At 35.9% G+C, this 18,045-nt stretch overlaps 1 protein-coding gene across 2 annotated transcripts in view; it reads left to right on the forward strand.

Annotated features, from left to right (window-relative positions):
- LOC128207941 (protein TALPID3-like) overlaps nucleotides 1-18,045 on the forward strand; it is a 99,740-nt gene that overhangs the window by 70,271 nt on the left and 11,424 nt on the right. For both annotated transcript variants that reach the window (XM_052911151.1, XM_052911152.1), the window contains 10 exons: nucleotides 175-247; nucleotides 571-825; nucleotides 1,708-1,867; nucleotides 7,084-7,194; nucleotides 9,493-9,707; nucleotides 11,167-11,379; nucleotides 15,039-15,247; nucleotides 15,966-16,108; nucleotides 17,131-17,357; nucleotides 17,571-17,841. In XM_052911151.1, coding sequence (XP_052767111.1) covers nucleotides 175-247; nucleotides 571-825; nucleotides 1,708-1,867; nucleotides 7,084-7,194; nucleotides 9,493-9,707; nucleotides 11,167-11,379; nucleotides 15,039-15,247; nucleotides 15,966-16,108; nucleotides 17,131-17,357; nucleotides 17,571-17,841 — 1,877 coding nt within the window. The remainder of the gene's footprint in view (nucleotides 1-174; nucleotides 248-570; nucleotides 826-1,707; nucleotides 1,868-7,083; nucleotides 7,195-9,492; nucleotides 9,708-11,166; nucleotides 11,380-15,038; nucleotides 15,248-15,965; nucleotides 16,109-17,130; nucleotides 17,358-17,570; nucleotides 17,842-18,045) is intronic.

Consider the following 18,045-nt stretch of genomic DNA (forward strand, 5'->3'; position numbering starts at 1 on the left):
ATGTGATAAGTCTTCCAAGGAGGTTGAGGAAAAATATTATTCTGATTGTCATAAGCATAGCAGAGCAAAAGCACATGCATAGGTATTTGTCGTGTTTATTATAAAGGTTATTATATTTCATTTAAAATCGTATTATATTAGATAAACGTTGTATAATTGGTTGTGTATTTCCAGTACGGACCATGAGAAGGCTCGTATCAAGAAGCTGGTGGACAAAAGCATCCAGAGACTGCGGAGAGAAGTGGAGGTACAGAACCACACAAGCATTGCATCTCATTTCTTGAGGAAACCTACAAAATAAACCTTAATATAAAATAGTTAATCATACTTATTTCAAAACAGTTTATTTTTTATTGATTTTGAGTAGTGCTAATTCATAATACATGTTGGTGGAAACAATAAGCACATGTTTAGCAAGGCCCATAACTCCGGGTTTAATACATGTTCATTTATTCCCTTTGTTTGATTGAAAACAAAAAAGAAACCGACAATTGATGGTATTTGCACCGCTGCTCTCTTGTAACTTCCTTCGCAACCATTATTTACTAGTTTGAATGTTTTTTTCTTCAGCGAGAGGTAACAGATGATGTTGTTATTTCTGAGATAAAGAAAAAATCATCCAACATCGTTCCTGGGGCGGTCAAAATGCCTGATCCTGTGCCAGTCCACAAGTCGGGCACAAGATATGGGCTTCGTAGAGGGCTTGCCCAACCCAAGGAAGAGCCAAAACCAGAGACCAAGAAGCCCACAGCAGCTAAGAAGCCCAGAATTGGTTTTGGGTCAAGGGAGCCTGCACACCAGAGACTTTCAAAACCTGTCCATAAGGTATCGTGGAATAAAATCATTATATTTATAGATGAATTAAGCTGACATCTACACTAGACCACTCCCACACTATGTGTTCTGCTCACATAAAATAACATATGTGGAATCATTTCCTTGACTTCTTCATTGTATAACAATATAAAGTTGAAGAAAAAGTAATTCTGAAATGCTTACAATAATGATATCATCATATGTGTGTGTGAACTTTCCTGAATAGAAATATATCTCTCTTATCTCGATAGTTGGTCATTTTAGATTTATATTATATTATCAATTATACACCAGAATAAAAAAAAGGCTTTATTTATCTTTTTTCTTGTAATATCACATTTTGTGTACCACATGAAGTTTTTCACATGTCAAGCTTGACTTGTGTTGTCGTCAGCATCATATATAGTTCTTAGTAGCTGCAAGTTTCATTATGTTGTGAGAGTATATGACTAATTACTTGATCTTTTATTTTATGATTAATCGTAGCACAGATGTGGCGAATTAGAGGGAAACTGAGAAAAACGTTGGGAAGTTGGCTGTCCATGAAAATAGAACAAAAAATATTACAAAATATTTATATGCTTTTCTAGTTCGCTGTCCATGAAAATAGAACAAAAAATATTACAAATATTTATATGCTTTTCTAGCACTAAGAGTTATGTCCAAACTTATCCTTATAAACTGGTGGGAACCTAAGAGTATATACAAGGGAACAAGTTTATAGTCTACAAAATGGTGGAACGATTGATTGCATTATAGCAGAATAAGCTGCATTTTTGCAGTATTATGCAGCCAGGGTAAACATTGATTAAAACATCAAATAATACAACATGTATATTAAGGCATCTATTCAGTACCCATATAACAGTATGATGTGTGGTTTTATTTCAGGGCAAGTCAGTGTTTGTTGATGAGGAGATGATGACGCGGGTGTACGGGAAAGCCACGTACCAGAAAGGACGTACAACTGTAAAGGATCCATATCTTCATTTCCAGAACACGGCAAAACAGCGACCAGCCCGTAACCCGCCTCCTATACAAACACAACACGGTATATACCAGCATTTGTTGAAGGAATCTGTCCCACAAATATATTTTTATGGGTTGAATTAAAAAAATGCTTTATTCATTCGAAAGCATGTCTATTTTACATGGAAAAAAATCATAAAAATTTGACTTTTAGATGGACAAGCTGAAGCACAAATTCTCAACATAAGTGCTTAGCATCCAACATTTTCAACAAGCCCTGCTATATACAATCCAGGATTTAGCAATTTTGAAAAGCATTTAACCAGTGCAGTGTTTGCAGGCTTGTGCTTGTTTCGAGAGCTGTCTAAGTATCGTCATTGTAAAGGAGCCAAATTCACCAACATATTAAATCTGAGTCTGAGACGGAAGATGCAGAATTGGATGAATTCATTTTGTTGTGCTTTAAGGGTTTCATTAGAAAAACATTTTGCTTGTCAGTTTTTTTAAAGAAGAATATAGCTATTTTCATGGCCGTAGTGTCAATCTTGTTATCAAAAGTTGCAGTGGGAAAAACTCTATTGTCTGTGTCACATCTTCGAAACAGTTAAAGATATTGACATGAAATGTCCTGTTCCCTCCTGGCCAATTACTTTTAGATTCTGGCTAGTTCAAGAAGAACATTTTCAGATATTTAGAACTCTGCCCTACATATACCTCAATGTTTTTGCATGGTTCAGTAGTAATTAGCTGGAGAGCCCTACTTTCCCTACTCTTTGCCCGGAAAATCTCTCTTTTTTTTGCCTACTTTAAAAATACCTCCTACTGTCATACCTACTATTTTGTTATTTTTCTCTTGAAAACCTCTGTAATTGTTTGCTGTCTTATATGTTTTAAAAAATATTTCTCTTTAATGCATGTATGATATTTGCAATTTTAAGTGCAAGGCTAGATTTACTGGGTTACATATGTTTTAGAAAAAAACAACAGCAGAAATTTAATAATGCTTTGTCACTCTGCTTATCCAATAATGGTGAATCCAGGCAGCTGAGGCAGTCGTTAGTCTCAAATTTATTTGTTAAATATGGTTATAGTTTGGAAATGTAATAAATATCCAGTCTTGTACGATAATTATCTCTTTCTGAATGCGGCCATCTTTGCTTGCTATTTTATTTTTCTTATTTGCTTGTTCTGTATTTATGTCTCCCTGTTTCCGGGGAGCTATATTGTTTTTCCCTGTCCGTCTTTTTGGTCAGGTATTCCATGCGTCACACATCATTTCCTCTCAATAACAATAGAATGCTTGGACCCTGAGCTTCATACTTGGTATGCAGGTTGGTCATGACCAGTTGATGATCCCTATAGATTTTGAGATTAGTAGGTCAAAGTTCAAGGTTGCCATGACCTTCAGATGAAAAATACTGTGGTTTCTGCTCAATAATTACAGAACACTTTCACCTAGGAACTTCATTATTGGTCTGCCAGTTGGTAATGAATAGTATATGGTTTTGAGGCAAGTAGGTAACAACACTTGCACCTAGGAACTTAATACTTGATATGCCATTTGTTCAAGATAGTAGATGACCACTAAGGATTTTAAGGCCAGTAGGTCAAAGGTCAACATCGCAGTGTCCTTCAGGTGAAAAAAGGGTTTTCACCCAATAACTAAAAAATACTTGGTGCCAAGAACTTCATACGTGGTATGCAAATTGGTCATGATTAGTAGATTACCCCAGTTGATTGAGGTCAAGGTCAATGTGACCTTCAGGTGAAAAACAATTTGTTTGTCACCAGTCTGTACATCACACCTAGTTTCTGCTCAATAACTAAGGAACACTTTGAATCAGGGACTTCACACTGTAGGTTGGTCATGACCAATAGATGACTGTGATGGTGGTTTTTCTCTAGTCCAAAGGTCTAAATTTAATGCCCATCATTGATTATTTCTCACCTACAACCACACAATGGGGGAGACAAGCCCTTTTTCAAGAAAGCTCTCTCTAGTTCAGGGCTGACATTAATAACATATTTTAGGAAAATTATTTGATACATTTTAAGTCAGCCATCATTGAGGTTATGTTACAATTAAATTTGAATTTGGGTGGCTTATTTGATTTAAACTTTTCACATAGTGTCCCACAACTCTTTTCTAACCTTGTAGGAGTTATGCCACTTGACAAAATTAGGAAAATTGGCCATTTCCCAGAGTTTAAACAATGATATTAAAATGAAGATCACACATTAGATCACACACATGTTAATGTACATGTGGTAGACATCTGTATCAGCGCCTAAAAGTTTCGAACCTCAATCTGTCTGAGCCCGGCAACATTTGGGCTTAGCCCAGCAACACTGACCTCCTGCCCCCTCTGTGTAGTTATTGTTTTCATCTGCATAGATTTAGCCATCCACTCGTTTATTTTATTTGTTTATTTTATTTTGAAGGGAAAACATGTTGGTCATATCTAAAAATAACCTGACAGGTATTCTCACTAAATTCGTCATACATAACATGCTAAGAACTTAAGTATTAAAAGATTAAAGTGTGTCATAATTATGCAGCACGTATCGTAAACCTTTGGAGGGGGTTATTATCTGTTTCAATGATACATTAAACCTGTATTTGATTATCTTTCAAATGAATTAAACAGTTTCTAATAGCCTTTTTTAATGATGGCATATTCTACTTATACTAAAATGATATTCATGAGCGTTTAATTGATAGTGTTATTTTATGACGAAATGTCATTCAGGGAAGTATAGATATTTAAAAGACGGACGATCTGATATTAAATCTATCATCGAATAATTATTAAGTGCTGAATAATCAAATTCATGTTAATATCCTGACCAAACTTTTAATGAGACTTTACTTATGTATTGTAAGGTCAAAATGCTGTTCATTTTGTCCATAAATTACTGTAATGAAATACCTTTTTGATTGATATGGCTTATTCATCTGATTTATTACTATATCCTGTATATTGTTTTAATTTCACATGGTCATTTTTTTCACGATATTTTTTTTGTGTGGAAATTTCATGCATTTTCAAATTTCAATTGCAATGTCATTAAAGCAGTTAACGAAACACTATTTGTACCGGTATGTGTAAAGTGTGTACTTTTTATGTGCATGACATCATCAAAGTACGAGGTGTGTACATTGATTTAGAATGGCATGTTTGATGGCACGTAGGAATTGATTATTGCGTCTTTCAACGAGCCTTCAAGTACAAGCTCGAAAAGAAGTTTCATAGACGAGTTTTAAACCCAACTTCAATTTCTACATTTGTATCTACATAAAAGTACACATACATGACATGTTTTGAAATCCATCTAATATCGAAGCATTGACAAACATACGGAGGGGTGAAATCGAAAAGGTTCTATCTTTTTCTTTATTTAATGTCACTTAGAGTCTTTTTGCATTCACCCCTAGATATTGTAAATTGGTATTTAAGTTTTAACTTTGTAAACTGACAGATTGGCAAAAACATAAATGTAAAACACTTACAAAATATAAGCCATCCACAGCATATTAATCATCACTAGATGACCTGCATACAATTTTGACTTTATTTTAAAAATGGCACAATTGATCACACTGTCATTATACAATCTCATTACATAATGATCATGTCTTCATTTACATATGAAAACGCTTAACTTAAATACACTTGAGTGAAAAATTAACGTCATCTTTTCTATTTAAAATGGTGCAATGGCAAAGTATCAAAAATTAATGGTCATTAATCTAAAAGATAGATGTATTCTGTCATATTCATTTATTTCATTCATTGTGTAATTTTAACATTTAAGTTTTGCACATTCCTTCACAATTTCAATCAACTTACTTATGCATTCAATCAAAATAGCTTTCTTTTGATAAATTTATGCTGATTCATTGTTGATAAAAATAAAAAAACATGATTGTATGTTCGTTCTCATATTTTTTTCTTGTGTTTTTTTTAAGTGACTGCTATAGACATTCACTATCATTGTCATGTTGTATTTGAGCCACTGACTTATGAATAGTGCATCTAAAAGTCTTGCTAGGTGCAACATAATCTGTTTCTATCCTGTAGCGATAAGTTCCTTTGGCTTATAACAAGTGTTGTAAAAGATCTGATATCATCAAAGACACAAAAGGGTGAGGGCAGGGTTGGTTTCTCCAGTTGAGGTGAGGGTAGGGTTCCCCAGTTCAGGTGAGGGTTGGGTTCTTCAGTTCAGGTGAGGGTTGGGTTCTCCAGTTGAGGTGAGGGTAGGGTTCCCCAGTTCAGGTGAGAGTAGGGTTCTCCAGTACGGGTGAGGGTTGAGTTCTCCAGTTCGGGTGAGGGTTGGGTTCTCCAGTTCAGGTGAGGGTTGGGTTCTCCAGTTCGGGTGAGGGTAGGGTTCCCCAGTTCGGGTGAGGGTAGGGTTCTCCAGTATGGGTGAGGGTTGAGTTCTCCAGGTTGGGTGAGGGTTGGGTCTCTTTTCAGGTAAGAGTTGGGTTTCTCCTGTTCGTGTGAGGGCTGGGTTCTCCGTTCGGGTGAGGGTAGGGTTCTCCAGTTCAGATGAGGGTTGGGTTCTCCAGTTCAGGTGAGGGTTGGGTTTCTTAGATCGGGTGAGGATTGGGTTCTCCAGTTTGGGTGAGGGTAGGCTTCTCCAGTTGTATTTTTATCCAGCGACAGACTCATATTTTCCAACTGCCTCATACCTCATATCACTTGTGTTACACGAATGAAAAATCCTCAATGAAACAGATGGGATAAAAAGTGTTTATCATTGCTTGTACATTCCTATTGCCTCTATAATTCATATCTCTTCAGGTTATTGATATGTTTCCCTTTCACATCTTTATACTTCATCTGCTTATTATACCCCAGACAAACAAAGTTTGGGTTGAAGGGGGTATTGGAGTCACCTTGTTGTTGGTCAGTCAGTCCATCGGTCTGTTGGTCCGACTACTATTTGGAATTTAATTCAACTTCATACAATGAAAGAACATAGTGAGAGGAAGACTTAGTGCAGTAAAGAGTTGTTTCCCTTTGTTGCCTTTTTCTTGTCTTCAGTGAGCCTAAGACTACAGGAATCTAAGGAAACTCATGAAATGATAAAGGACAAAGATAGGAAGGGCAGTGTACAAGAATCATAACTCTATTTTAGCAAATTACCTAGTTATTGCCCTTTGTGGTGTTTTTTGTTGTCAAAATTAAGTCCTGTTCACCAGATTTTTTTAACCCTGCAACAGTCCCATACATGACAAGTCACTTTTGTAATGTTATGCTTCATTTTCAGTATTTCATACATTGCCTATTTCAGGCGTTGAGAAAATGTCATCAAAGACCCAGACGGGCGAGGGTGGGGTCCGCCAGTTCTATTTCAACCCTGCAACAGGCTCATACATTCCTATTGCCTCCACCTCACAACCAGGTAAGTATTTGGTTTACACTTATTCTAGCTCCATTCTGAAAATGGCTGAAAACTGATTTGAATTGCTCTAGAGTGTGTTTGCTGGGCAGAAACCAGTTTCCATAATGATTGCCAAGAGTTTACACCCTTGGTGGGGATCGAACCCGTGACATTTGACTCCAGTGGTGGACACAAGAACCACTAGACCACCCGTCATGTGAGAAATTAAATAAGGAATCTCTGATACTTTAACTACCGGTAAGTTCTGGAACAACGTTTTATCTAATTGTCAGCATTGACATAAGCACTAGCTTCTTCCTCAGAAATGAACAAAAGAATGATTTCTTCTTAAAGGCAAAGTTCTGTGAGATTGTGTCTCCATCTATATCTGATGAAACAGTGTATACATGGTTTTCATTGTTAGATACACAAGAACATAATGGTGGTGCCCTTTGTGAGTCCCTGATAAAATTTATTTGTATATTAACTCATTTAAAAGTCATTGGCAATAAGCAATGGTCATTGATTAATAAAAAGATATCTGGATAGAATAAATCAACTATGAGGGCCTCAGATATCTGTACCAGTGATGGGTGAAATACAGGTGATCCATGTGACTGGCCTCATTCCTTGTAACATCTATAACAAGAAATACGACAACATACGCAAGCTGAGTTTGGGATAAAACTTGGCTTGTTTATAAATAATTACAGCTCTTAATTTGTATTGTGTTAAATTAGTTAGATTTCACTGACATCTTCAGTCTGGGTTTGAGACACTGACTGAATGAAATGAATTCTTAAAATATTCACTATTTTGACCAATGGTGTGTATTGTAGCACAGATCATTCGTAACAGTAATGATTGTAACTGCAATTCACATAACAGTATTCTCATCCCATACAATGAAAAAGTTATTCTTAGGCTATTGCAATTCATGGAACAGATCAATGATTCTGTTTTTTTCTGAAGTATAGTGTATTACAATGGTACAATGTTGTAAGTACAGGAGGATAAGTTCAGTAGAACCAGTTATAATACCAGACTTTTAAACTATTTTTAACCATATTTGATAATGTTATATCATTTTATACCAAATTGAAATTTTGCTTTTCTGAGTGTCAGTCGCAAACTCAAATTTAAGACATCAGTGACTATGGGACCTGATTTCAAACCGTCTTTGTAGTGACTAGTGAGTATAAGTAATGTAGTTAACGTTATCTGTGAATTAGTAGTGCCTGACCTAAAATGGGTGCAAAAAGGGGTCTTTTTATCTGCCTTCTTTATGGGAGAAGTGTTGTTAAATTTTCCGAATGAGGCCTGAAGTATCGTAGCTATCAGCAGAGATTCTGTATAATTGAATTTGACATTAATTCGCTATAAAAATTACAATAATTTTCTATAATTTGTGCTAATTTGCTAAGTAGTTGTCTTCAAGGTTTAAACACATTTGAATAAGTGGCATTATGTGTATTGATGGAGAAAGACATTTATGATTTATCATTTTCACCATTTATGTACCGGTAAGTCTTAGGGCAGTTTATCACAAATATATATCATCATCAAAAGGTTTTATTCACTCTTATTTTGTTACTAGGCTTTGTTGTACATATTGAATGCCCTCTAATGTAATCAAATGGCACATATTTGACTCCGTATTTAGAAGACCTTGACTTTGACCTTGCTTTGCATGTTGACAACCATATTTAGCTGAAGCAAGTGAAAGGGTGTTGGCTTAAGTATATTTTTGTTATTTCCCTTGATTGGATGAATGAGTATTAGCGTCTGCATGCTGTGCATGGTTTACACCTATATTTGCTTCAAAAATGGCCGATTCTTTAGAACTTTGTTAAAGTTAACAACTTGATTAACGGCACCATTGTTAACTTTTAAATGTGAATTATTTGATGATATGCTCATATATTTGAATACAAACATGTCAAGCTGAAGCAGTTGCCTCAAATCTTCTTAGAAATATAGTAGATTACAAGCTATTAAAATGTATCCATCAAAATTTCAGAGCAGTAACAATCTAAAAGTTAACAACGATGACATTAACAATGTTTTAACTTTAACAAAGTTCTGAACAATCAGCCCATGATGTGTATCTTTGACAACTCATGTAGAATGATCATGTTATCTCTTTTTCAGACAAAGCTATGTTTATTTTTGACATGGATTTGTCTTGAATCATCTCGAATTTTGTTATGAAAGGGGAGTCTAGGAAATTTGGGTCTTTCACTCACCATATGAAGATTTTTTGGGAGCATGATCTAAATGCTTGAACTATACTTTCATCATCTATAATTCCTATTTCAGCCCCTATCCCTGGTCAACTGATCCCCATGGCCGTGCCTCTTGGTGGCCCCAGAATGGACCCTGGGCTCACAGCTGATGCCTCCACGACTAACACACCCATGACCTTTAACTCTAGCAAGGTCAGCCAGGTCACAGCGGCAGGGAATGTTGCCATGGTAACCATAGGGGTAGAGGATGGAAAGTCAAGAAAAATGGCGCCCGAACTAGGAAAGCAGGTTTGTAGGATGTTTCTGAGCTTAGGCCATCCTTAATAGCTTGTTTATTGGCGGTGACCTTCCTAGACTTTTTAAAGGAGAGATTTTTTTATGACTTGCCTTAATACCAACTAAATGGCCAAAATGCTATAATCATTTGCCTACCCAGGGAGAAGAGAATGAGTTGAGGTATTTTGATGATTTGGTCAGGCCGTTGGAAATACACAATTTTAAACCAAAAAAAAATGATAATGATTATTTCAACTGCCAACTGTCAATAGTTCTGTTCAAAATGTTGCATGTGTCTTTATGTTATGGGCAATGCCTACAAATGCATTGTTATCATAACCTGCTATACAGTAATATTACTGTTGTTCTGAGGATTGATTAAAATTGAAAATCAATCATGAAGGACAATGTTTGCTACTGTCAATAGTGGGTTACATAATTTCTTATTAAAATCATACCTTTTGAGGCTGTATTCCTACAATTTTATTTCATTTTGATCCCATTCCTTTTCTTTTAATTCCCTCACCAAAATTAATAACTCAATATAATTAATTTTGAATATAAATTTGATCTCAAATCTTGTAAGATAATAATTAGTAACAGTATGATTAATATGAATTTCAGATTGGATAAATGATCTTATAAGCAATTCAGGAGAGGGCTGTAACTGATTTTTGGCAAAACTTGTCTCCTAGTTCCTTTGGCATGCTAGATTTTATTATGTTTGTTTCGAACATTTTGATAACTTTTGCATTGATATTCTCATTGTTATATATGTTTTCATGCAATACAATATTATTAAATTAATATAAGCAATTGTTTTATAACAAGCTTTAAAGGGACTAGACACCAAATGGTCCCAAAATCAGCAAATACATTATTTGCAAACAAGCCTAGAATTTTCAATACAAGCTAGTGTGAGGCCAATAATATATTTTACTTGATTAAAAGAATATTTTGCCGCTGTCTCAGCTGAGTTTACCTGTTTAAAAAAGAGCACAATGCATGTTTTCCAGTTTATAGTGTGGTGTGTATATTTAGCATGTGAAAGTCACAAGATTAGTTCAGATACATATACTGATACTATTTTTAAATTAACTGGGATTTACAAGGTAGACAACCAGCGATGTGATACATTAGTTAGATTTGATGCGTTGATGACTCAGCAATATCAATTTTGTCAAGTTTTTGACAAAAAAAAATCTTGCACTTGTATCACCTGGGGTCTAGTTCCTTTAACGATATTTAAAGTGTGAATGGTCAAAATCAGTTATTCAATCTTGTTCAGCCAATAACTTTGTCCTACCTTTTAAGATTGTAGCCCAAATTCGGGGCTAAATGCCTTAATAAAGTTATTAAGGGCTAAAAAAATGATTCATCACTTATTTATTGATGTCTTACTTTATCCCCTTAACTAACTTTGTATCTGTTATACCCTGTACAAATAAGTTATTATATTCATTTACTTCAGGTCCTGCCAGCTGTTGACATTGACACAGACATCTCTGAGACCTCCGTGAGCACAGAGTATGAGCCAATGCCCGTAATGGAAGCTGCCCAGAGCCCCGAGAGGAAGCCACAAACCCCAGAGCGCAAGCCCAAGAAGCATGTGCAGATTGTGTCCCCTAGGGGCTCCCCTGGGAAGTCACCTGCTAAATCACACTTTGAGGTCATCTACCATGAGGTGAGAAAATGTCTAACAAGAATCATGGAAAACAATTGTTTTTCTTCAAGAAGGAAGACGTTTATTCACATTTGCAAACTAAAAGGGGTGACTTTCTAGTTGATATATCTTTTCCGAAAAGCAACATTATGAAGAAACGTTTTAATGAATATTTCTAATGTGCAAAATCCCCTGGGAGACCTCTCAGAAATATGGCATGTATGGTTTTAAAACTGCTATCATTTGCAAATAGTTTCCTTCAATGAAAGGTGAACTTACAGACTTAGAAATAACAGGGGTTGGTACCATGACTTTTATGTTGCAAAAGCAAATAAAGTCATGTGTTTTATCAAATAACAGCATTTGATGTTCATTGTCAGGGCTTTTCTAACCTCATATACATGTAGTGACGGCGAAATAAGGCTACTTTCCAATTGCCAAAAATGATTTTAATTATCTATTCTCTTCATGAAATTTTCAAAAATTGAGCAATTGTTGTTTCAAAGACGATAAAATAGGATTAAATTATATGTAAGGTGATCAAAATAGCTGAATTCAAAGGATAAATTAAGAACACAAGAGGATAAGTTATGATATTAACTAAATAAACCTCATTACCTCATTGATCAAATAAGTTTTGTTGTAAAAAAATTCCTCTTTCATGGTACAACTCTCTTAAATTTCCCAAAATAGAAAGGCTAGGCAAGTTCCTATGTTTGAATAGAAGCCCTGCAAATAACAACATGAGATGTTCATCATGCATGTAAAATGTCATCCTGTTATACATATACATGTGTTCATCCAGTCATATGCCATTACGATACAGGAAGTAGACACACCCGCAGAAATGCGAGATGAACAGAAGACTGAAAATGGCAATGGCAGTAACGGTACGGAGAGCAGCGGCACGATATCACAGCCGGCCATTTCTCATTCCATTCATAAACATCACAGCGACAGTGTAAGATGTGTGTCCGTCCCGTGTGTTGACCTCCAACAGGAGGAAGCGAAAAGATTCCATCTGCTTATTAATTTCATGTCACCTAAAACTTTTTTGCTTCAAAACCCTTTGTGTGTTTTTTGTATTAATTGATGTTACACAGAGTTTTGTTGCACTGGAGGAGATTTGGATTGATTCACTTAGTTTTTTCACATGTTTAGTTTTTGTGGGTTTTGTAGACAGATTTATGCGGTATTGATTAGTGATACATGGACAAGATTTGTCTGCGGATCTACTGGCTGCAGGGAAGAAAAAAAAATATTTAAACATTAAAAAAATATTTTTTTAACAGATTTAAAAAAAAAAATCTTGCTGCTTTGGTTGTTACTTTCAGGGATGTGATTTGTCCGCGGATCTAATGGCCCCAGGCCCCCCCCCCCCCCCCCCCCCCCCCCCAAAAAAAAAATAATAATAAAAAATAAATAAATAAATAAATAAAAATAAAAATATTTTATTTTTTTTAGCTGATTTAAAAAGTTTATATAGTGCCTTTGGTTGTAAGTATTGATGTTCCAGTTTGCTTCAAATTTAAAGTCAGAAGAACCCACAAATGAGCTTCTAAAAAGCCATTTTTACTTCTACGGCAGTGTGCTTCTGACCCCAATAGTACCCCTAAGAACCCATGGCGGAAATGGTTTCAGCCCTCCAATTGCCAGGTCAATCACGTCCCTGACTTTATTTGTCGTTATTATTGACACCCAAGTTTGCTTCAAATTTATAGTCAGGAGAGCTCTCAAAAGGGCTTCTAAATATCTTTGCTTTGTGGCACATTGCTTCACCCCTTTTGAACCCCCTTCGGGGGCCTAAAGCCATCCAAAAAAACTATTTCACCTTTTGGAACAACTTCATTTAGATACCTTAAACTAATGTCTTTCATTGAGATTATGCCATGTAACCATCATTAACCAAGGAAGAAATATACCGTTATTACTGTTACCCCACACTTTAACTACATTCATAATTGACCGTATGCTGAATTTTGTTTGTAAGGACTTTGTTTTATGTACATACATCTGCCTTTTCCAAAAAGGTGTAAATAATGAATACCCTATTTAGCCTAATATACACACATGCTGTAAAAGACACACTGGGGAGTGTGATGAGGAGGATCTTTTTGTTTGTACTGTCTGATTCTGGGAGATTTAAAGATTGCTTAACCTGATGGAAAACTTAGCTCCGCAGCACTGTTGTTTTTTCAGAATAAGATGTTTATTGTTTAGTAAAAGCATCATAATGCGGTATTTACGGCAATGGTGGTTGTAAGTTTAAGCATGCAATTTTCTTTTTTGCCTTTTTAAAAAAAATATATTTATGGATAAACAATGGTAATACAATCATATGCATGTCATTATTTCGCTCAATCAATACAAATGAACCTTAAGGGATTGAATTGCATAAGAATGCCGTTAGAGAAAAGATTGCTTAAGAACAATTACGTGCATGTATACATATATAAAAGTAACATACACAGTAAGTAAGTTGAAGTGTCCTTTTAGTGAATTAGATAAAAGACAAGCAGGGTTGAGTGAATAATTCACACTATTACAGTGTTTTAGATTATTTCATAAGTTACTACTGCTTAAGAAACAGTTACTCAATATTTGTGTTAATGTCTTTTAATTGTGCTTGCAAGGATCCTAACTGGAGGCGTATATCTGTTTCGGTAGATTTCCTTACGGCTTAAAATAATATGAGCTTGTTTTCTTTCTTTTGTTCAAAAATAAGAACGTTTATACATTTTTCATCAATTTACTAGTTGTTTTCTTTACAGATGATTTGCTCCATTTGACTGCTTTGTTTTTATTAGGGATGCAAACGAATGGCAAAATTGATATTCGAATATTCGGTAATTCTTTCGAACGAATATTAGAATATTCGATTACCAAAATACATCTTTTAAAAGTTGTAGTTAACTATTATAATATTCTCTCAAGTAATAGCCCGGGCATTTGAGCCCTACTTTGTCGTAACAACTACGCGCGGCGGACCCTGAATTTCACCAAATGAGCTTCTGAAATTCCTCATTTCAGAAAGACAAAAGTAACACATTATGGATATAGAAAAAAAAATCATTTATATTCCTGTGCCTTCATAATTGTAAACAACGTGAACTTAAATGGATTTCTGGTCAAATGGCGTTAATACGCCAATGGAGGGTCTTTCCTTAAGACGAGCAGCCTCGTTCTGAGATATATTTCTGGGATTGACCTGTGCTAAATAAAACTTTGAAAAACCAAACCAACTCGAGAACTAGTTTATTCCTTAATTGGCGAAGGCATTTAAGTTTAGCGATGATATGTTTGTGTCACTTATCTGATAGCCAGTTTCTGTAAAATTACGGGGACTTTTATAGTACCCGACGATATGTCCTTTAATGTCATATGACGCGTGTTTAGTGTATTGTCATCACATTCACACCTCTGTCAGTATATGCAAATCGTTGTAAAAACAAGACAAACAAACTTTAAACACAACAACAGAGTTATATGCAAAATATTTATTATTATATTTATTCAACAACAAAACATGGAATATTCGAATACCGATTTTGCCATTCGAATACCAAACGTTTGATCGAATATTCGAATATTCGTTTGCATCCCTGGTTTTTATCATAGCATTCATAGTATTACCTTATTCACTTTTTCTGATTTTTAGAATTGACTGGTTCTCATTTCAGGATGACACATTTGAAGATGAGGAGGATGATGTAGAGACAGCTCCTGGTCTCCAGCTTCCCGGGTACCAGCCTGAGGAAGAACCGGATGTCCCATACAATGGGCCTGCCTTCCCGCCAAAACTTCCCTCCAATGAGCGCCAGCTGACGTCTGACTTGATCGCAGATGACATCAGGAGGCGAGATCTGCTTCAGAACCAGGCCAATGAATGGTAGGGAAATTTTTCAAAGAAAATAGTCGTGGTTTTGTAGCAGTTTGGGTGAAGCTGTCAATGTCATCATGAAAAAACTGGACATCCCTTACAATGGGCTCCTCTTCCTGCCAAATCTTTCCCGCACTGATGTAAAATACAATCCTTGTCCATAACTCAAAAAACTGTCTTATTCTTGACAGATTCACATGAAATTTAGCACACATGTTACCAGTGACAATACGCAACCATGTATTAAAGATGTAAAGGGCCACAACTCTTACTTGATTATAATGATAAAGTTATACCCATTTCTTGACTGAATAAAAAAGAACAGACAAGCACTGGCATCTGCTTGCTAAGCACTCGTCTTAATAAGTTATTGGTCATTATTTGTTTACAGTGCACCTGTCATTAATATAAACCTAAACCTAGTGTGCTTTCACTAAATATAGATTTGGGCATTTCTTCTAATTTACAGGAATCTACGGCTTGTCTGTATCAACATACCTAATGATTTTATTTGTGATTAAACAATCAGAACTAAGATTTATATGCATTACAAATTTATAAACTATCTTTCCAATTTGATTTTCTTTTTCTACATTATGTATATATTGTGATTCACATGTCATATAATGTTACGTAAGCCAAGGTTAGAAGTAAGATTGATCTTATATGTACTTATATATCTTACATTTATAAGCCTTACTGAAAGTCTCCAACCATATTTGGACAGGTTGGAGCAGGAGTTAATGGCTCGGATCATCAGCGAGGTTTACCCCTTGAGGGACGCGGAGGAGCCACCGGCAGAACTGAGCCATGTCGTGTCCGAGGGATCTGAGGACAGCATGGCCGAGGAGAGAGAGAAATCCATGTTTGGTATGGAGAATTTTATGTTAATTAGTATTCATGCTATTGATATCATTCTCAATATGAATTCATAAATAGCTTATCCCATATATGTGCATTTAATGTTGAAAGTGTGAAGCTATCGTAGACTATTCCTGCTATTTTTAGCTCACTGGAGCACAAAGTGCTCAAGGTGAACTATTGTGATGGGTCTATGTCCGGTGTCCAAAGTACGGCGTACCCTATGAAGCTTATTTGTTTGGTTTGTTGCACTGTCAAATGTTCCTCTACCATGATTGTTAAAATTATATCCCTGGGTTTAAAATTGGCCCTGCCAGGAGGGTCATGGGTCTCCTGTGTTACTTAGAGATATAAAGGAAAAAAAGTAAAATATTTGTTGTGTAACATTGTATAGTGGTAATACTATGAAAACTAAAAAACTTTTCCTCAGGTGATTGCTTTAGGTCTAGTATGGCACTCTTGTTGCATAATTAAAACTGCACACCTAGTGCAATTTATAAAACAAGAAATAATGATGTTAAATCAGAGTTCTGTGCTTAAAATACTTTTTTTTAAAAGGAACTGCATGATTGATGTTATTGTCATTGGATATGTTGTTAAGATAATATTGTTCTGTAGTCAAAAATCTCTTTAAAATTAAAGAAAACAATTTCAACAATTTCAAAGCTGAACAATAGTTTTTATGCACAAAGGAAAACAACGTTATTTGACATCATTTGGTTGTATGGCCTTGCTCTACAGCACATACAGCTACTTCATCAAGCAAAATCATTTAAATGAGATCTTTGCACATTAAGAGAAAAGATTTCAAAAAAGTCTGTGATATATTCAAATATAATTATAACTTCCATTTAATGTTTTATGTACAGAGTTTTTGTATTTCTTGAAAGGCTGGCAGACAACCCTGATTTGTGATTTTAATATTAATTTCAAAAGTTAGTCAGGTAAATATTTAGTATTTGAGTGCTATTCCTGAGGGATTTTCATTGCAGTTAAACTTGTACATGTAAATCTGTAATTCTCCCCTCCAGTGATGGAGAGCATCGGCCACCGCGGGATGCAGTTATTTGTGGACACCGGAGTTCCAGTTGATAACTGTGTGGTGGACCGATTGGTCAATGAGGTCCTTCAGGAAAAGATTCGCAACATGTTAGGGGAGAGGCCACCCGTAGCTGGACAGGGTCATGAGGTCAAGGTCACCACCCAGGGGCAGGGGCCACAGTGGGAGGAATTGCAGGATGAGTTGGACACAGAACAGGTGAATTAAGTGTTACATATTCATTAAGGCAATTTTAAATAATAAATGTAACAAATGGTTGTCAATGCGTGAAATAGAAATTGAAAATAATTTAGTCATAAACTTTGACTACTTTAACTTAAAAACTTCTTTTGTTTGGTCCTGTTTAAAGGCTTTTTTGTGAATTTTTGTTAGCTATACTTTAATAAAACAAATTCTGTTACCCCCCACCAGGTGCAGCCCCAGACCCGGCAGGTTGTCACCCCAGAGCCGACGCCCCAAGCCACGCCCCGTATCTTGTCCCCAGGGCCAATGTCCCCTGCATACACCCCAATCCCGTCTCCACCCCCAGAGCGCTCCCCCAGGGTGGTGGAGAGGGTGGAGCCTGAGTTTACAGCCCCTATTGCCCCACCCCCTATTATGCAGCAGCCTTTGATGGAGCCTGAGTCAGAACCGGAGAGCTCAGCCTCCTACGATATACAGGAGGAACTGAACAGGCTGGCAGGTAAGGATAATACAATGTACAATGCTTACAGTGTCCTATGTACAAAGAAGCTTGTCATTATATTGAGTCATGGGCAATTATGCTTAATGCGGATGCCTGGTTACCTTATATAATGTCGGCATAATTTGTCATAGTATTGCTTGGTGATTCTCCCTTATTTAAATTTAATCTTTAAACAGAATTTTAGAAATAAACCTACTGATG

This window comes from Mya arenaria, chromosome 11, assembly GCF_026914265.1.
Source record: "Mya arenaria isolate MELC-2E11 chromosome 11, ASM2691426v1".
NCBI classification, from domain to species: domain Eukaryota; kingdom Metazoa; phylum Mollusca; class Bivalvia; order Myida; family Myidae; genus Mya; species Mya arenaria.